Raw genomic sequence first — 17,634 nt, 5'->3', positions numbered from 1 at the left:
TGGGAAGTGTGGATTTCGTACTTGTTTTTGTTGTTAAATTATGTCTGATTGTTTAACTTCTCCATCTAATAGCTTCTAACGCTTGCGTCAACAAAGTGTGACTCTAAATACTTATTTTTTTCAGAGAAGTTGTTGTTGCTGGGAATAAAAGGCTGGTCATGGAAAAGTTCTGGGACGCAGGGATTCCTTGTTTACATCCTCCCGGAGTACGCCGCGAGGGCGGAGTTGGCTCCGCCCTCATTCTTTAGACCTGACGTCATTGTCGCTTGTGTTTTTTTGTGAATGAAAGAATCTAACCTCAGAGAGCAGCGGAGTAATTCCGGGAAAAGGCGGACTGACATTTTGTCGCGAGCGTCGCGTCGACCCAGCAGGTAAATTATATGTTTTACTAAATATTAAACGTTCAAATATTTAGCTGGGATTTGATAGACATAGACACACACCAGGGGACTTCTTTCTGCCGGGGACTCGCCAACCAACCAAGGACGAGTGAGCAGGCAGCTGTTTGCTTTAATCTCCTTTAGGTTAGCTCGTCCGGAGCCGTTGGTGCTAGCTAGGTGCTAACAGTTAACGTTACTAGCATGTTTAAGATGATGCGGGTCATGTGGCCGCGCGCTTCACATTCACGCCTCGATATTTATAACACATGACGGCCAAACTATGTTCCCACTGTTCCTCGTGTAACTATACATTTTACAACAATTTAAATGGATTATTTAAAGTCTTTACTAAAATGGATGTCGAGGGCACTCGTGATGGCTGTTTACTATAGCAGCGGCGCCTTCACCTCCTCTCCCTATAAGGATACGGCTGGATTCTGGATGGAGAGAAGCTACAGACGTATTTACAGAAGCTGTCTCTGTTCACCGTTTTTTGTTTTTCTAATCATTTACGTCCCAAACCGAGCACACCTTCGGGGGTGTTTTTACTTTACCAAAACAAAAAAACCCGCTAACTAGCGTCAGTCGTAGCCTACGTTTTTTTGGCAGTGGTGCGTTCACTTGTTGCGTCCCACTTCGGGAAAGTAGGTCGTCTTTAAGTGGTATTTTATATAGGGAGGCACCGGCGTGGCGATCCGGTGGCGTTTTGGACGGACGTTGGGGAGACGCGGTCACAGCCGGTGTTCCCGGTTCGGGACTTGACGGGCGGTCTTTAGTGGAGCTGAGCAGGCGGTTTATTGCTGAATCACCATGACTCTAGGAAACGGCGGTGCGAGGGCTCCCAGCCGGCGGCTCTGACCGCGGCGGCTCCGACCACCCCCACGGCCCCCGCGCATGTCGGGGAACAGTCAACATGTCAGCGACCTGCACGCCACACCGTCTTCTTTTATTGAGCTCGTGAGGAGCAACGCCTACAACCCACGAGCTGGAGGCCTACATGTACCGTTAACGCCCATTGTTTTACTGTTATGAAGTCAAGGAAATGTTATTTATTTGTGTCTCTGGACATGAGCTCATGGGGCCCACAGAATGAAACCGACGAAATGTGACCGACTCGCTTCTGTGCTTCCTCCTGCTCGGCGGCGTGGTCAACTCGTGAGGGGTCCAGGTGGTTTTCTGACATGTTGCTGGATTCTCTCCTCACAGATGTTTACATCTTCTTTTTAAAATAGATTTGATAGTTTTTAGTCCTGAAATAAAATGCCATCAATTAGTAGTGGAGGAAAAAGAAAAATGCCTCACTTCTAGAAGTGTAACACAGTGTGCAATTGTAATGAAGCAATGAGAACAATCTATTTACTGTAACTTGAAATAGTCTTGACTAATTCACACACACACACATTTCTAAGTTTCACAACCGATTTCCCCAAAGGTTCGGTCACATACCGCTTTTAAAACAAAGTGAAAGACCGCATCTACAAAATCTTGAAGATTTGAAGAGGAAATATACATAAATACAAAAGAAAATCATGTAACACACCAGAAACGACTACAATAAAGAAAGGAATATCAGCGTCAGCGTGATCTTGTCGTCTGTTTAAAAAAAGAAAAATGGGTCGGCTCATTAGTGGAGCTGTCCAGATCTAATCGGCCCCCTGAAGTCACCACGCACATCCAGCATCATGCTTGCTTGTAACTTTTTTTCGTAGATTTTTATTTCTCACACGTGGAACTGAAAGCCAAGTCAAAAAGAAAATCCATTGTTGCAAAAAATGTGAAAGTTCACAGTTTAACTCTCCAAATGCGACGTGGAGGGGAACCCCCCTCCTGTGGTTCGATGACGTCAAAGTAAAACTTTAAAAAATAATGTTCATATCTTTGCTAAATACAGTGAAATGCATCGTCAACAACAAACCACATGGTCGTTTATATCTGGTCTGCTGTGGTCAGCGATTTTGATATATCGCTTCCACAGCTTCAAGTTCAACCACATGGTCAAAACCAGCAGATCAACCAAGCAGTGACTCAGGTGTTGGACTTTAATCCCACAACACCTGAGATCTGCCCGTACGGCGCAGTCTGAGTGTTTCCACACACAGCGGTGCAGACGCACACAAACACTCTTCCTTCTGTCAGTACCGGTTGTTACTGTAGGCGGCAATTAAAGTGTGTGTATGTGTGTGTAAACTTACCTGATGTCGGTGTCTAGACTCCGATTTTTTTTATTGTCATGATTTATAGGTTTCGCGGGGGGAATTAATTAGCGTTGTATAAAAGTTTCAGCTGGTTTCTATTAAACTGGTCGTTGCTGTGTGTGTGTGTGTGTTCTGTCACGTTAAACGTCTCTTCAAACAGACATCTTTTTTTCTTGCCGCAAAGAAAGCTTTGAACCGTTGGCGTGGTGTTGACAAGAGGAAGTGTCGAGGGAATCGGTTAGGACACCTGCTTTTGAGCAACGCGGTGACTTCCTCCTCGCTATTCCAGCCAACGGCGCGTCGCTTTCGAAACCCCCTCTTCCTTTTTTTAATATCAAAAGCACCGGGTTTAATGAGAAGCATGAAAGATCTGCGGGTTCTCCTTTTTCTCTTCTTTAGCGTGCATGACTGGCTGTCTTGTGAGCGGAGGGTGAAATGTCACGAAAGATCTGAACCAGAAGAGTCACATGACATAACATCCATGTTTTCCTCCGTGGTCCTCAGCGTCTGTATCTGTGTGGACTGGCGCTCGGAGAGGCTGAAGACGGTCGCATCATGTCATCGGAAAGAAACAGCAAAGCCCTGAAGGTAGGACACGCCTCCGGACATCTCTATCATGTTGTACCCGTCATCTATTTTAGGGAAAACATCAAGTTTGACTCCTTATTATTATTCTTTGACGCCATTGGTCCAGGTAGGAAAATTACATATTTTTTAGGGGGCAATTTTTTCCCCCACTGACTGAAATCCAGAGGCCTATAAAAAGAAATTTGGGGCACTTCTTGAAACTTGTGAAATAACATTTGTTCAAAAATAGTAAACATACTTATTTAGGCTTACACTGTATGAGAAATTGTCATAACAATGGCAGTAATAAGACTATTAGGCAGTAAGACTATTAGACAGTCGTCTACAGTTTCAAAGATTTCTTTGATTTTTTTTAAACAAAAAAAAACAGAAAACATAAATCAGATAATCATATTCAATATTATTTTTATTTCTTTGTGGTTATTTATTGTTATTACATTTTTTATATATCTACCTAGTAAAGAGAGGAAAGACAAAACAAAGAAGAAGAAAAAAAGAGCCATTAAATTATTGAAATTATGGGGTCATTTTATGCCTCCTCGTGATATCAGTTCTGCCCTTTGCCCTCGTGTTTCCGACGCCGCATCGGTCTCATTTAGTCTTCTTTCCCGTCTCCACCTTTACTCCCCCCCCCCCTCCAGGTGAAGCAGGAATGCGGTGAGAATGTTCCCGTCCTGTCGGACAACGAGCTCATGTCCCTCACGGTCCGAGAGCTGAACCTGCACCTGCGCGGCATGTCCCGCGACGAGATCCAGAAGCTGAAGCAGCGCCGGCGCACCCTGAAGAACCGGGGCTACGCCGCCAGCTGCCGGGTGAAGCGCGTGTCCCAGCGCGAGGCCCTGGAGCTGCAGAAGACGGAGCTCCAGAGGGAGGTGGAGCGGCTCGGGGCGGAGAACGCCGGCATGAGGAAAGAGCTGGAGGGGCTGGGCGCGCGCCTGGCCGCCCTCCAGAGGTTCGCCCGGGGCCTGGAGGCCGGCGGCGGCAACCTGCTCGCCACGGCGCCGCGCCTCAACACGGCGTCGGTCATCACCATCGTGAAGAGTCCGCCGCAGCCGCAGCCACAGAGAGATCAGGAGCCGTCCTAGAAGGAGGTGCTGGACTGGGTGGGAGGAGGAGGAGGGCGGGAGGGAGGACGCACAACCTGCAATGCAAACACACACACACACACACATGCCGAAGAACAGGAAAACAATTTTCGTAGGAAAATACTAAGCACTTGTCTGCATTACGCCTCGTTCACGTGTTCAGATCCCATAGGATTTACGTCAGCAGGAGTCCTTCACGCCCGAGCGCCGCCGCCGTCCCCAGAGGCGGCGCCCCGTTCTCCAAAGCAACGGGCAAGGAGAGAAACCCCACCAAGGACCGAGGCGTCCTCCACTATGCCGGCTCCGATACTCACTTCAGTGCATTTGTGTTCCCGGATGATGGAGCAGGCAGTCCACACGCTAGCACACAAAACAACAACCTCACACTCAGCCCCGCCCCCAGACATTGAGCTGGACTCTTGACTGAAGCCGGGCCCACCCAGAGTCACTGGACATGTTCCCTGGTCAACGGACCCCAGCCCCGACGCTGGTGCTTCCTCTCTGCTCTCTTCCCAACACCGAAATGCACCGGGTGGAGCGGACACACGCGTGTCCGGTGGCGTGTCCGGTGGTGTGTCCGGCGGCGTGTCCGGCGGCGTGTCCGGCGGCGTGTCCGGCGGCGTGTCCGGCGGCGCTCCTTCTCGGTCCGCTCGTCGTCCTGAAGTTCCTCGCTGCCTCTCGTGCCAGCGGCCTCGTGCGTCTCTGCGAGAAACTTTCCCAAAGTCTGATTCGCTCACTCGTGTCGGTCATGAAGAGTTTCTCCACCGTGGTTTCTCTCGATATGCAGGTGGGGGGGCGGGACCAATTACTATTTGGGGAAAGAAAAACTAAAACATGTCCATGCAGTTCAGAGAAGGCGGAGAAGCGCGTCGCGAGTCAATGAATTCCTTCCCGTCCACGCGGCGACGTTTCCTTTTCGGAATGCGGGCCACTACTTCCTACCTGCTCTACGAAAGTAGTTTTGTACTGCGTGTGGACACGTTTCTCACGTCGATGCAGTGCCTTCAGTGTATGTCGGAGGGAGAAGAACGCAAACCTCAGAGGGGAGCGGGGTCAAAGAAAAGAAAAACCAGACTGTAAACCGCTCGCTGTCGACCACACATTTCTTTTTATGCGGGCTCTCTGAATCCTCCTGTTCCGAGCTGTCATCCCGCGTTGCTCAATTCACAATCCCTACTGTGCAGTAAGTGTGCTACGGTCTGCTTTTTCTTTTTTTTCCTCTCATATCTGCTCAGACTCCCAACAAACAGATGTTGGTCATTTTTTTGCTACGAACGTGTAATAGCGGAGTCGCATCTGGTAGGAATTACGTCGAGAGCCGATGCAAATCCTCTGCATACATTCCCCGTCTTGTGTTTATTTGTAACGTCTGTCCGTGGCCGTCGAGACGAAAATGTTTGAGTGACATTTATCAAGAGATATATTCTATATTTTATTTGTATTTAAAGGTAGATGTTATGAAAAGACAAGCTAACGAGTGCTGTGATGTTCTGTGTGTTCAGAAGTACTTACGACTAGTCCGGGGATATTCTCATGTCTAATTATTGTGTTGTGTGGCAACGATGATTACTTTACAAAAATGTTAATTATTAGCGATGTAGAAATATGCTCAAAGCCAATGGCCATATTGCTGTATGATGATTTTTTTTTTTTTGCGTTTGTTTTGTTTTGTACTGGCTCGTCGTAGTGGATTCTCGGAGGGATATTATTTTTCTATGATGATTTCGTATGTTTTTATTTGTGTGAAAAAGAAAATTGAGGTCACTTCTGTTATCGGCCGGTCGGGCAGATCCACGGGGGGGAGGGAGGGAGGGGGGATGTTAAAAAAGGAAAACGGTAAATGTGGAAAGAGCGATGGGAGATGAGGTGGAGAAGACAGGAAGGTGGAGGAGGATGGGGATGGGGTTGTTGGAACGATGGAGAAAGGAAAGTAGGCGAGGCGGACTGGGAGAGGAGAGAGAGGTGGCGCTTTATTCACTTGAAAACCGCCATCGGTCGCGGGCCCGCTCCGGCCCAGATGAGCCGAAGCGGGCCGGTTCAGAGTCTAGGCCACTGAGTAGTGCTAGCAATATCATTTATAAGCAGGCATCGTAACACAATAGACTGTGTTGACCAAGATATGAGGCGTATATATTTAGCTATATGAATATCGGTGTGGCAAAGCATTTATCCCAATATTTTAACGTCTCACATCTGTCAAACTGTGCTGGATGTTTTGTAATACTTGCAAAACAAAAAAAATGTTTTTTTGTATTTATTACTTGTATTTTTTCTATTGTGAAAATTTAAGTACATTGTCTATTTTATATATTAATTATAATAAATGTTGTACATATTGTACATAACATGGTGCATGTTGTGGGTCAGATTTGGGACCGGTGGAGGAAGTGGATCAGCAGGAAGTGTTGCGCAACTTATCGCTCTGGATCGGAAGATTAACTCGGGGTTAAAAAGTAGAAGCAGAGGATGACAAGTTGAGACAAGGGATTCTTCTTCTCTTTTTTATAGGTGAGATTAAAAATAGTTCTGTAAATGTTCAAACACACTTTGCATAATGCACAAATCATGCTGACTCAGCTACACGAGCAACGCAGCCGGCCGTGGAGCGCCAGAGAAAATAGATGAACGGGTTCATATTCTGGTGGATGAAACCAAAATGCTGCTTCAAAACAAGCGTGAGTCGTTTACAACTAAACAAAACAAAGGACGCCGCTTGTATTTAAATGGACATTTTGAAATACCTCTTCTCAAACCTGTCCGACCAGCAGATGTTGCGACACGACTCCTAAATGTTCCGTTAGGCGGAAAGTCCATCTTTAGTTTAGGCTCCGTCTTCCTCTCGTCCGACCCAGTGACGCAAATACTGGAAAAGTGAATCCTAATGATCATATTCTGGATGTTTCACTGAGGGGGAAGATGCAATTTTAAGAAATGTTAAAACACTTTCAGACCAGTTGTTATTTGAAGGCGAGTTTCTCTAAACAGTTTACCGACTGAGGCTTTAAACAAAAACAAACAAGTGGTTAGATAGTCTAAATATCTTTTATTATATCTTCTCCATTTGACATGAAATAACATGAGCAGCTTTATCGTAGACGGAACATTACAAAACTAGTCTTTTCTCCCTCTTTAGAGCACGTGTGACTATTTTAACACTTTAGACTTTATCGTAGCGCTTAACCCTCGACGTCTAACTTTAGTCTGCAGCTAGATTCATAAACATCTCAACGCATCAGAGGACGAAGCCTTCAAAGTCCACACGTCAGGATTTAAAAGAAGCATACTCTTCAACCCAAAAATATCGTCAGTTCCGCTTTAAAAATGCATTTAATGGACAATAACCTGCATAGTTGTGAGCACAGTGTGTAGCTGGGTGAACTCTGTCGGCGTGTTCACGTCGACATGTAGAGCAGCCCGATAATCCAGACACACTGAGCACCGTCTAAAAATAGCACACAGACGTGGCTTCTGTCCTATTTTAAAAAACTATATTCTGTCAGGCAGAAATGAAAAAGCACAACAATAAAAAAAAAGAGTGCGAGAGGCCGGCTGCTTCCCTCCTGTGACGGGAGGAGGATGAAGAGGAGCGACACACTGCTGCTGCATGTGAGCTGAGAGAGAGAGAGAGATAAGGGCCCGTCTGCCCTCAGAGAGTGGAGGAGGCCACCGCCGGCCCCCTGCTGGTCATGTGACGCCACGGCGGTAAATAAACACGCAGCTGTGACTCATTCTTGACTCAAGGACTTCAACTTTAAATAACCAGCTCGGCCTGCGGTGAAGTTCAATCAAAAGTTACAAGAGCAGAATGCCGGGAAGAGCAGAAGAGTCAAAGAAATGCAAAATGTTGACGTGTCGCACGTTGTTGTTTGGACAGGGAAGAAGAAAAGCTAAAAAACAAGTACTTATTTGATCAATCTAGTCATCAAAGAAAGAAAACATTAAAGTTACAGTAGAGTTCTCCCGTCGGCATGAATATTCAAACATTGGGCACAGTGCTGGCGATCCGATTGGTCCTCGTTGTAAAGCTTCCCTTCTGAATGCCAGAAAGGTACCGGTTAGAATTCCTTTCACAGGTGAGACAATTTGATTTTCACCTTTACTTGAATATTTGGAATAGCGTATGCATATGAACAGAGAACATGTATAAGTCCTGAGCATCTAAAGTTATTTTTAACCTATATTCCTCTCTTGTTTATCCCTCAATCCAGTTAACCGACATCGTGGTCTGCAACAGGCGTTAATCCCATTGAGAGACAGTGTGATGTAATCCTGACCCGCTCTGCCGGCCCTTAGTTACGCAGCAGACGTATAATCTATAATCCGCTCCACAAATATCAATAACATCATTGATCCGTACAATTCACTAACTGGTGTTTGTGAATTGGTTTCCCTTTAAATCCCCACAATGCAGTGAAGGATGTCTCTTAAAATCCCACAATGCACCTGAGTCCCTCCACAGCTCTTTTACAATGTTTCTAGACGTACATTCCCCCTTTTATTTTGAAATAACTGAACCAACAGGTTCTGTCTGCAGATAATTTGTTAAATTTTTGCAAATTATTACGTTTAAAAAGTTCACAAAACTTAAAAGTTCTTTTTGAAAACTTTAATGCTACAAATTCAACTTTACGGGATTTTCATGGCTTGATGAACACAGCCGAGAACAATCTGAAAACAACGAGGCCTTCAAAATAAAAAAACAATTCAGGTCTGTTCGAAAAAAAAATCTATTTGGGACGAGACCGAGCTGAAATGTGAAATCCATCAAAGCCCGAAGAAAAACTTTCATTCCAAAAATTCCAGCGTGACTCGGTGAGACGGAGCGTGACTCACACACTTTCCAAACTTTCCAAACTCCCTTTCATTTCCTGGCCAAAGTAAAAAAACAAAAAAAACGTACCAACTAAAAAAAGACTGTAAATGTGTTGATGCAGGAAGGCCCAGATGTCCCCACACACACACACCTCTCTAATCACTCACACATCGAGGAGGGCGGCTGCACGGGAGGATGAAGCTCCGTCTGCCGCAGAAGGAACCGGTCCGACTCTAGAATCCGCTCTAGAACTCGTCGTCGGAGCTGAGCAGGAGCGTCTTCTCCGTGTCGCCGTGGCCGGCGTCGGCGGCGTGCGTGCGTGCGGCGGCCGGCGGCGCCCCCTGCTCCAGCGTGGACTGCTGGGTGTACTGCTGGTAGGCCGGGGAGAAGTTGTGGATGGCGTCCTGCACCATGTCGCCCGGGTTCATGGTCTCCTTCAGGCTGCTGGAGATGCTCTTCATGGGGGCGCAGCGGCCTGCGGGGGGGGGGGGGGGGAGAGGTAGAGGTCAGGAGAAAGAAAGGGGGTGAAGAGCATGAATGAGGTTTCATTAAAGGAAGAGGGGAAGTGTAGAAAAGAGGAAATAAAAAAAGGACCGAGGGGGTGATTTACAGGGAGAGAAAAGTAAGAAGAGGGAGGAAAGAAAAGAAGTGGGAGGTGGATTGACGGTGATTTAAGCAGCAATGTGGGAGCAAATCAAAAAAGGGAGGGTTAAAAAGGAGAAGAAGTGAGAATAGAGTCGCAGAGTGGAAGAGGAGAAAAGAGAACGGGGCGTCGGTGATTTAGAGAGAGAGAGGCGCTAAACAGAAGGGCGAAGAGAGGGGGAAGAGAAATTAGGAGGAAACAAAAGGAAGAATAGTAACAGTGGAGGTGATTTAGAGAGGGAAGGAAAAGGGGGAAAGCAAAACAAGACATAAAAAGGGGGAAAATAAAATGTGATACATTTTGTAAGAGGAGGAAGACGTAAGGAATAAACACAAAAAGAGAGGCAGGAAAACAGATCACAATCAACACCACGGAGGAAAATATATAGAAACTAACTCAGATGGTCGGGAACATCCAAAAACATTAGACAAAGGAGAGGGGGGGGGTGAACCTACCAAACTCTCCATATGTAGGAACAGTTCCTTTAAGGCACAGCGGAGAAGAAAAGAGACACATCAAGACGGACGTGTAGGAACAGGAAGTACGCGAGACGTTGGAAATAAACAAATAAAAGGAGACAAAGTGAATCGAGGTGTGATCAAAGGAATGAAAAGAAAGAGACGAAAGGCTAGTTAAGAATATTTAGAACTCTGGTGTGGTGATGTGAATCATACTGGGGGGGGGGGGGGGGGTCGTTCTTCCTCACCGTGGGAGTCCAGACTCTTCTCCATGTAGACGCTGTACGTGAAGGCGTGGCGCAGGGCCAGCGCCGCGAAGAACATCTCAATGCAGATGATGAAGTTCTGGTAGCCGGCGGCGACCGTCCCCTCGCCGACGGACACCTCCGGCGAGTTGATCTGGGGGATGGCCCCGCACTTCTCCAGGATGGCCAGCAGCATGCCTGACCACAAACGATAAGGAAAGAAGGTTGAAAACCACGCGTGGAGACGCGAAGAGGCGTGCGGCGACGGTGACCCACCCTGCCAGAAGGAGAGGAAGATGACGGACTTGACCATGAGGAACTTGAGCATGGGGCTGTAGGGGCTGAGCAGCTCCCGGGTGGAGAAGTAAAAGAGGAAGAGGGCGTACAGGGACAAGCTCACGGAGATGTTGTAGACGATGGTCACGTACAGGTAACCGCCGGCAACGCTGTCGAGAGAGGAGGAGGAGTCGGAGAGACGCCGTTAGTTGTGCAGGTGAATGTTTAGAGGTAAAGACAAATGAGAGATTATTGGCCCAAACTGGAACGAGTAATGATCACTCTGGGTCATTCAATTAATGAGAGAAAAAGAAGGGAAAAAAGGAGTAATCCAAAAGTTATTGGTTTTTTTTGCCTAACTTTGGTGTCACCTTTGTTCAGTTTTTTCTAAACTGCATTTTATGTATTTCCATCTCCACCAATCAGAAGCATCACGTGAACATGTAGACTTCCTGCCTGCCTCCCCCCGTCGGCCATCACTCACTTGAAGTCCCCGTCCTTGTACTTGCCGAAGGCCTGCAGGACGACGGTGACGGCGGCCATGAGCGGCTTGACCACGCAGAACTGCAGCGTGGCCTGCTTACAGAAGCGCAGGAAGCCGATGGAGTAGGCCTTCCCCCGCAGGCAGCAGGTCCCGTACACACAGCTGGACCTGCGGGCGACCAACACGAGTGAGAACATGCACGACGGCGGCTTCAACAGCCCTTCAGGGTCTACAGGACCAGAGGAGATGTGAGACCTACTGGATGGGTTTCCCTCTGATCTCCGCCATGATGGCGCTCTCTCCTCCCAGGTACTCGTAGCACAGACTCAGGAAGTTGTAAATCACAAACGCTGGGGGGACAAATAAGGGAGAGAAACGTCGTTATCGCCTCGGTGCGTTTACTTATTTGAATAACCATGGTAGACGCACGACGTTTCAGAGGGAAGTATTTGGCTTCTTTTAATCTACCGTGACGTCTCGCAACGTCGCCCGCTCACTGTTCTTCTGCTTTAAAGATTCAAAACTTCAAAATCGACATAAAATAAATGTTTACTTCATATGACATATCGATATGCTGCACTTAAAGACTTTGAACAACAGCGGCTGTGAGCAGACTGCTCCCACTGTAATACCACAAGCCACAAGCCCCGCCCCCACATCACACGTCACTTCCTGTCCCGCCTATTGTTGACGTAACATATTGCAGAATCTCGTGTCATCGATGTGTGTAAAGTTCTAAACAGAATGCCGACTGTCGCGGATAAACAGGCGGTGCAGACGTAAAAAGTTAAGATTTAATACGATTTCAGCGGGACGGTAAATAATCGGACATGACTTGTCGCTTCTTAAAGATTTCACAGCAACAGTTTGAAGGAATCTGAACCCGGTTCACACGCCATCGCCGTAGAAACGGTCAACGAGGATCAAGACGTTGCACGACGGGGGAAGAGAGGAAAGAGTCTGCATCCAGGGTTATTTGGGAGTTTTTCCTGGTCCGATGTGAGGTTTTGGGGCAGGGATGTCTATGTGTACAGATTGTAAAGCACTCCGAGACTAATTTGTAATTCGTGAAATTGGGCTATACAAATAAAATGAATTGAATCCAGAGACTATGAAGCAGAAATCATACGAGCTTCGTCTCTCAAAGTCAAACAGGAATTTGCATCAGACCTCCGAGCTGCAGCGTCATCACGTGACCGATCTTCCCCTGACCGTCTCTTGTGACCGGCGGATTATCGCCGCGCCGAGGCTCGTAAAAACACAGCCGGGCTAATCCCGTTAACACACTCCAGTCTCATGACTGACCATGTGAGGGACAGATATGGTGAGCCGGGTCGGGGTGTGTATCAGCTTACTGTGCAGAAAATGAGATGCGTCTAAGGTATGTGCCATGGTGTGTGTGTGAGTGCGAGTGTGTGTGTGTATGTGTACTTTGGCTTTCTTGAAGAAATGTTGCTTTCTTGAAGAAATGTTACTTTCTTGATTCTTCCGAGTTTGTACTCATGGTTGCTTTGGATAAAAGCGTCAGCTAAATGACATGTAGTGTGTGTGTATCTCAACGCAGCCGTACTGCTAGCGGTGATTCTTGTTGCCTCAGTTATCTGATGAGTTGTGATATTTTCCTTCTGTCACTCTTACTTTAGCTCTACTCCACACACACTCCTTCTGTGGTCTGCTGCCTAACGTCAGACATAAGTTGCTCACAGTCTGACTTCCACAGAGAGCTCTCTCTCTCTCTCTCTCTCTCTCTCTCAGGACACCGCCCCCCCCCCCCCCCCGTCTGCCGGGCCAGTTGCCACGGTGATACAGTAAGTCGACCTACAATGACAATCTGAACTTTGCAGCAAGTTTGGTTGCGGTGTGCCGCCACGCTGGTGCATGAGGAAGATTTGCAAGCGCGGTTGCCATGCAACAGGTCGCCCTTCTTTCCATCTCAGGAGAAGATCTGGGCAGGGCCCAGCGGCATTGTGGGAAGGAAAGACAAAACGGAAGGAAAAGAGGAGGAGGACAATAAGAGGTGCAAAGGTGCTGAAAAAGATTTGGTTGAGAGTTAAAAACAAAACACTTCAGGGAAGACGAACAGTGACGGTCGCTTCCTGCCGAAAGCAGGACCGTACGTCCTCTTCCGTACGACTTCATCAATTCGCCGGCTACAGGAAGTGACGCCCGTGCAACTATAATATCTCCCAGAAAAACACTCCAACCAACAAGCCGAGCCGCTCTCCGAGCGCGGCGCTGTGGAGGCTCATCGATCCTCTCGCCCCCGACGCCCTTGTCGTCTGCTGAGTCGGTGACGTTCACAAAAACTGCAACCTCGAACAAAAAAAAAGGCGTGCGTCCTCACCCTCGTAGCAGTCCCTGACGGTGTCAAAGTACACGTAGTACTGGTCGTTGGTGAAGAAGAGGAGGCTGAGCCAGGAGTCGAAGGCGTAGATGGGAACGATGAAGAGGATGCGTACGATGTGGCGCTGCTCCCGAGGAGCGCTGTAGAACCGGAGGTGCATGTAGATCTGGGAGGAGACGGGAAGGTGACACACTTTAAATATCATCACAGGAAATAAGTTTGAAAACATCAGCGCCGCCGCGTCAGAGTGAATCCAGATTAAAAGATGTTGGACAGGCGAGATTAGAAGTACGATGTTCAGGTGTGAAAAGCTTCTCGGCTCATAAACCCGATTTACACAGATTATTGAGGATATTCAGAGTGTGTGATGTTCATCATTAACATTTCTTTGTGGTCTTATCAGTGTTTCTCTCACTGATTCTTATCAATACACACACACACACACACACTCTCACTCTCACAATCTACCGCTCAGGAATGTGTGAAAGACAAACAGACTCCATTCAGTTTTGTAATCCTCCTGGATCAAGTCTCCCGTGTGTGTGTGTGTGTGTGTGTGTGGTTTGATGTGTGTGCGTGTTCATGCTCTGTATCACAAACACCTGCTGAGGGATGTTGCCAAGCAACCCCTGCCTCTGGGCATGAGCAGATGTGTGTGTTTGCAGGACATACACACACTTTTAGAGAAGATGGTTTCACACACACACACACACTTTTAGAGAAGATGGTTTCACACACACACTTTTAGAGAAGATGGTTTCACACACACACGATGGTTTAACCCCTCCTCACGCCTTACCTGGTGAAAGGTGAGGATGAGTGCGGTCCAGACGAAGAAGCCGGACACGGCCTGCGCCGCGGGCGTCATGAGGAAGATGGGCTGGTCCGGGCTCAGCAGTGGGGCTTCGGGGAGCCATGAGATGTTGGGGCCCGCCGGCGCGGCCGTTGGCGGGCCGGCGGGCGCTGCCGCCAGGACGGACTCCTCCCCCAGCCTCTCTGAGAGCGGCACGTCTCGCCTCCACAGCGTCAACATCTGGAGGAGACGCACACCAGACGAGGACGTGTCAACACAGACGAAAACCACAGAAACTCTTTTTCAAACTACGCCGTGACACAACTCATGAAGTATGAAGATCCATTTGGAATATAGATCTCACACCTCGTCATCAACGTCACCTGAGATCAGATAAACACCACAGGGCCCCTATTCACCATGAGACAAGAATGTGTGTGTGTGTGTGTGTGTGTGTGTGTGTGTGTGTGTGTGTGTGTGTGTGTGTGTGTGTGTGTGCAGGAGTGTGTGAGAGGCGGCAGGCCGTTTGTATTGGTTTGCCCGGCATCAGCACATCCTCGTGTCAACAAGGAGAAGTGAAGGCATCAGCAGCGACACACACGAGCACAATGCCAAAGGGACAGCGAACACGAGCCGAGCTCAAGCACATCTGTGGGTTTCATTTGTTCTTTTAAAGGCAAAAAAGTACAAGGACACACGGACACACACACACAGAGGAATAATATATTGGAGAGGCAAGGGGTCAGGAATAAAGCAATGCAACAGATGGACAGGGGTGTGTGTGTGTGTGTGTGTGTGTGTGGGGGTGATAATTCATTGCAAGTAATGGTATGGGTGACAGCCAGACTGGATTATAATACTGGCTGAAGCAACAACAACAACAACAACAACCACCACCACCGGGATTTAATCTGCAGAAAGCAGAAAAGTGTCACATCTGTCTTTGCTTTTTAACTTTACTTCAATAAAAGTGTTTTTTAGTGTATTACTGCGTGACTTAACCCGTTGGAATAGTATAGGCAAAACACACGGTGTGAAATGGCTTACCTTAGCTAACGGTTATAGCCTCAAAGAGTCACGGACTTTGATTTCTTCCTTCACCTGGACACTGAAACCAAAATAAACGGGTTTTTTTACTTGCCGGGTAGCGAACAGTGTGGAGTTGAGACGCGGCGTTCCTCACCTGTGTGCTCACCTTGTGAAGAAGCTACAGCTCGTAGACGCTCCTCGGCTCCGTCGACCAGACGCGACCCTGAACACGGGCTGAATTCCTCCTCAGAGTCGCGCCGTCGCTCCCCGGACATCCATGTTGAGCCCTTGACGTACTGCCCTCCTCCCCCCCGTGTACCTCCGCGTCTCCCCCCAAAACAAAACTCACCTCCAAAGTTAGAGTCTCATGTTAAACATTTTCTATCTTATCCTTGTGGTACTCCTCTGTGCTTTTAACGTTGTCTAACGGCCGTTGTTTCTGAAGTTAACGCTGGGCTCCGTCATTCCTCTCCCCCTTTTCTCCACTCCGCAGATTTCAAAGCAATCCCCGTTGGATTAACTGCCGGTCAAAGAAGCTCCGCCCACACTCGCGAAGGACGAGCCTGTTCGACCAATCACAGAACATTAACCATTATTAACCCGGAACAGGGCGGGGTTTGTTCACCGAACACTGAGCATGCGCGGGTCTATTCTCGGTCCAGCTGTCCTGCCCCGCGGCCTGGGTGACGTGTAAAGATTAGTTATTGAGTTATTACTTACGACTGTCCTTTTTAAATTATGTTTGTCATTTTCTTAAGAACATTCACTGCCTAGACTTTTGAGGAAAATTTGGGGTTTTGATAATTGTTGTATTTTTTTCACACAAGATACGTTTAATACACATTTTAGGTTGATAGAATTTGCACAACATATCAGTTTAACAGTTATATCAATTAATATTACTTAACATTCTGGTGATTTTAAAAAAGAAGGAATATTTTAATGAGCTTTGATGGTTAGTCAGACATTTCTTCGGTGAGTGGGGATAAGTTTAATCTTTTCTAAAAATCCTGACAATCCACTCTCAGATTGTCTGAGGCAGATCTTCTACTTTTTGTCCCCAGTCAAAATAAAACAATACAACAAGAAGCAGCATTCAGCCTTTATGCACCACATATCTGCCTTTTAAATTCAACTCTGGACTTTCTATTCATGTCTTGCGCTGTACTTCGTTTGTCTTATCCTATTATAAATCCCCATTAATCTATTTGGATTGATTCTTTTTCAAAGTGTTGCATTGTCTTCTTATATTGCCTTGTGTCTCTTAGTTATGTTCGTAATACATTTCTGTACATTCACCTTGTTGTTGAAAGGTCCTATACACACAGCTGTCATCCATCAGAGGAGATCAATCTCGTACAAGGACAGTGGCGCAAACTGCACTTTAAACTGCCCCATAACCGCACCCTGCACGCACACGCACACACACAGGTTTGAGGACCTCTGGACGAGCGCCCAATCACTACTCTGAGTGTGAGAACCAGGTGTTGCCATCGCCCTCTAGCGGTAGAAGAAGGTATTACTTTATAGCCAACATATTAAAAACTAGATTTGATCATAAGCCTGTTTGAAGTGGAGATTGCAGGCTTTTTAACATTGTGAATGAAAAAATAGCAACAATGACTGGAAGATGTGATGAGGGGTCCTCCCTCTCATACAATGGAGTTACATTTAAGCCTCCATAAACTAAACATGCACCAAGTCAAGTTAACTCTAGGACAATTAGTTCCACCTCATTTGGGACTAGAAAACAGAAAGTTAAAAAGGCAGCGCTTAGACAGGTTTAGTCGTATATCTTAGTTTGAGCAAAGCTATATACAGAAAGCATTATGATGAAGACGAAGAAGAAAAAAACACTGCTTTTTGAGCACTAGCAGATAAAAACATCCACCAGGATAACATATTTTAATTGTACTCTCTATTGAGTAATAGTATGTCGTAACTTTCCACTTTACAGTACAAGTTGGGTCTATTGGTGCCAGCTGGGAGAAAACATTTACATAATTGTGAGAAAGCAAATGACGTATAAAATGTTCTTTTTAATATAAAAATATAATAAATTAGTGTATCATATATTTACTGTTGGCTCTAATTTTTACTTTCCTGCAAAAATGTATTTTAAAATAAAAACTCCCCTCTTAACCCAGCTCAGAACCTCACTTTTTTTTTCTTCTGTATTCTAATCAGTAAAAAAACATTTAAAAAACCCAGAATAAACACGACAGTGGGACGGGGGATGAAACATTGCTGCGCTGCTCCAGAAGTTTTTGAAGCATTATCGTGGAGTTTTAATCTATATTT

The 17,634-nt window shown here is 46.8% G+C and overlaps 3 protein-coding genes across 5 annotated transcripts in view; 2 read left to right on the top strand and 1 right to left on the bottom strand.

Annotated features, from left to right (window-relative positions):
- The window catches only part of cpped1 (calcineurin-like phosphoesterase domain containing 1), a 243,295-nt gene extending 228,201 nt beyond the window's left edge, over nucleotides 1–15,094 (top strand). Inside the window, exon 7 of the transcript XR_008833507.1 lies at nucleotides 15,078–15,094. The gene's annotated coding sequence lies outside the window, so the exon portion shown is untranslated. The remainder of the gene's footprint in view (nucleotides 1–15,077) is intronic.
- maff (v-maf avian musculoaponeurotic fibrosarcoma oncogene homolog F) lies at nucleotides 286–6,600 on the top strand. Its single transcript, XM_056429766.1, has 3 exons — nucleotides 286–371; nucleotides 3,080–3,163; nucleotides 3,805–6,600. Exons 2-3 carry the CDS (start codon nucleotides 3,131–3,133, stop codon nucleotides 4,246–4,248), a joined length of 477 nt encoding a protein of 158 aa, XP_056285741.1. The 5' UTR covers nucleotides 286–371; nucleotides 3,080–3,130; the 3' UTR covers nucleotides 4,249–6,600.
- On the bottom strand, nucleotides 7,272–17,566 carry tmem184ba (transmembrane protein 184ba). Of its 3 annotated transcripts, none has more exons than XM_056429747.1 (10): nucleotides 15,488–17,566; nucleotides 15,352–15,412; nucleotides 14,311–14,544; nucleotides 13,512–13,677; nucleotides 11,427–11,517; nucleotides 11,168–11,335; nucleotides 10,684–10,853; nucleotides 10,411–10,605; nucleotides 10,160–10,186; nucleotides 7,272–9,536 (listed from the first exon to the last, which is right to left on the bottom strand). In XM_056429747.1, the coding sequence occupies exons 3-10, from the start codon at nucleotides 14,542–14,544 to the stop codon at nucleotides 9,307–9,309; spliced, it is 1,281 nt and encodes a 426-aa protein (XP_056285722.1). In that variant the 5' UTR covers nucleotides 15,352–15,412; nucleotides 15,488–17,566; the 3' UTR covers nucleotides 7,272–9,306. The 3 variants fall into 3 exon arrangements, with proteins under 3 accessions (XP_056285722.1, XP_056285721.1, XP_056285724.1); XM_056429746.1 differs by having other exon boundaries at nucleotides 15,500–17,566; XM_056429749.1 differs by lacking the exon at nucleotides 10,160–10,186 and having other exon boundaries at nucleotides 15,500–17,566.
- Nucleotides 17,567–17,634: the final 68 nt, after the last annotated feature.

This window comes from Pseudoliparis swirei, chromosome 13 (assembly GCF_029220125.1).
Source record: "Pseudoliparis swirei isolate HS2019 ecotype Mariana Trench chromosome 13, NWPU_hadal_v1, whole genome shotgun sequence".
NCBI lineage: Eukaryota > Metazoa > Chordata > Actinopteri > Perciformes > Liparidae > Pseudoliparis > Pseudoliparis swirei.
Note: the sequence above shows the minus strand (reverse complement) of the source record. Positions and strands in the feature narration are given on the sequence as shown.

Coding starts and splice junctions, on each gene's coding strand:
- maff (XM_056429766.1), top strand. CDS start 3,131: ATGTCATCGGAAAGAAACAGCAAAGCCCTGAAG. Junction 3,164..3,804: donor GAAACAGCAAAGCCCTGAAG/GTAGGACACGCC, acceptor CCCCCCCTCCAG/GTGAAGCAGGAATGCGGTGA.
- tmem184ba (XM_056429747.1), bottom strand. CDS start 14,544: ATGTTGACGCTGTGGAGGCGAGACGTGCCGCTCTCAGAGAGGCTGGGG. Junction 11,336..11,426: donor ATCAGAGGGAAACCCATCCA/GTAGGTCTCACA, acceptor GGTCGCCCGCAG/GTCCAGCTGTGTGTACGGGA. Junction 10,606..10,683: donor CTTCCTCTCCTTCTGGCAGG/GTGGGTCACCGT, acceptor GTTTGTGGTCAG/GCATGCTGCTGGCCATCCTG.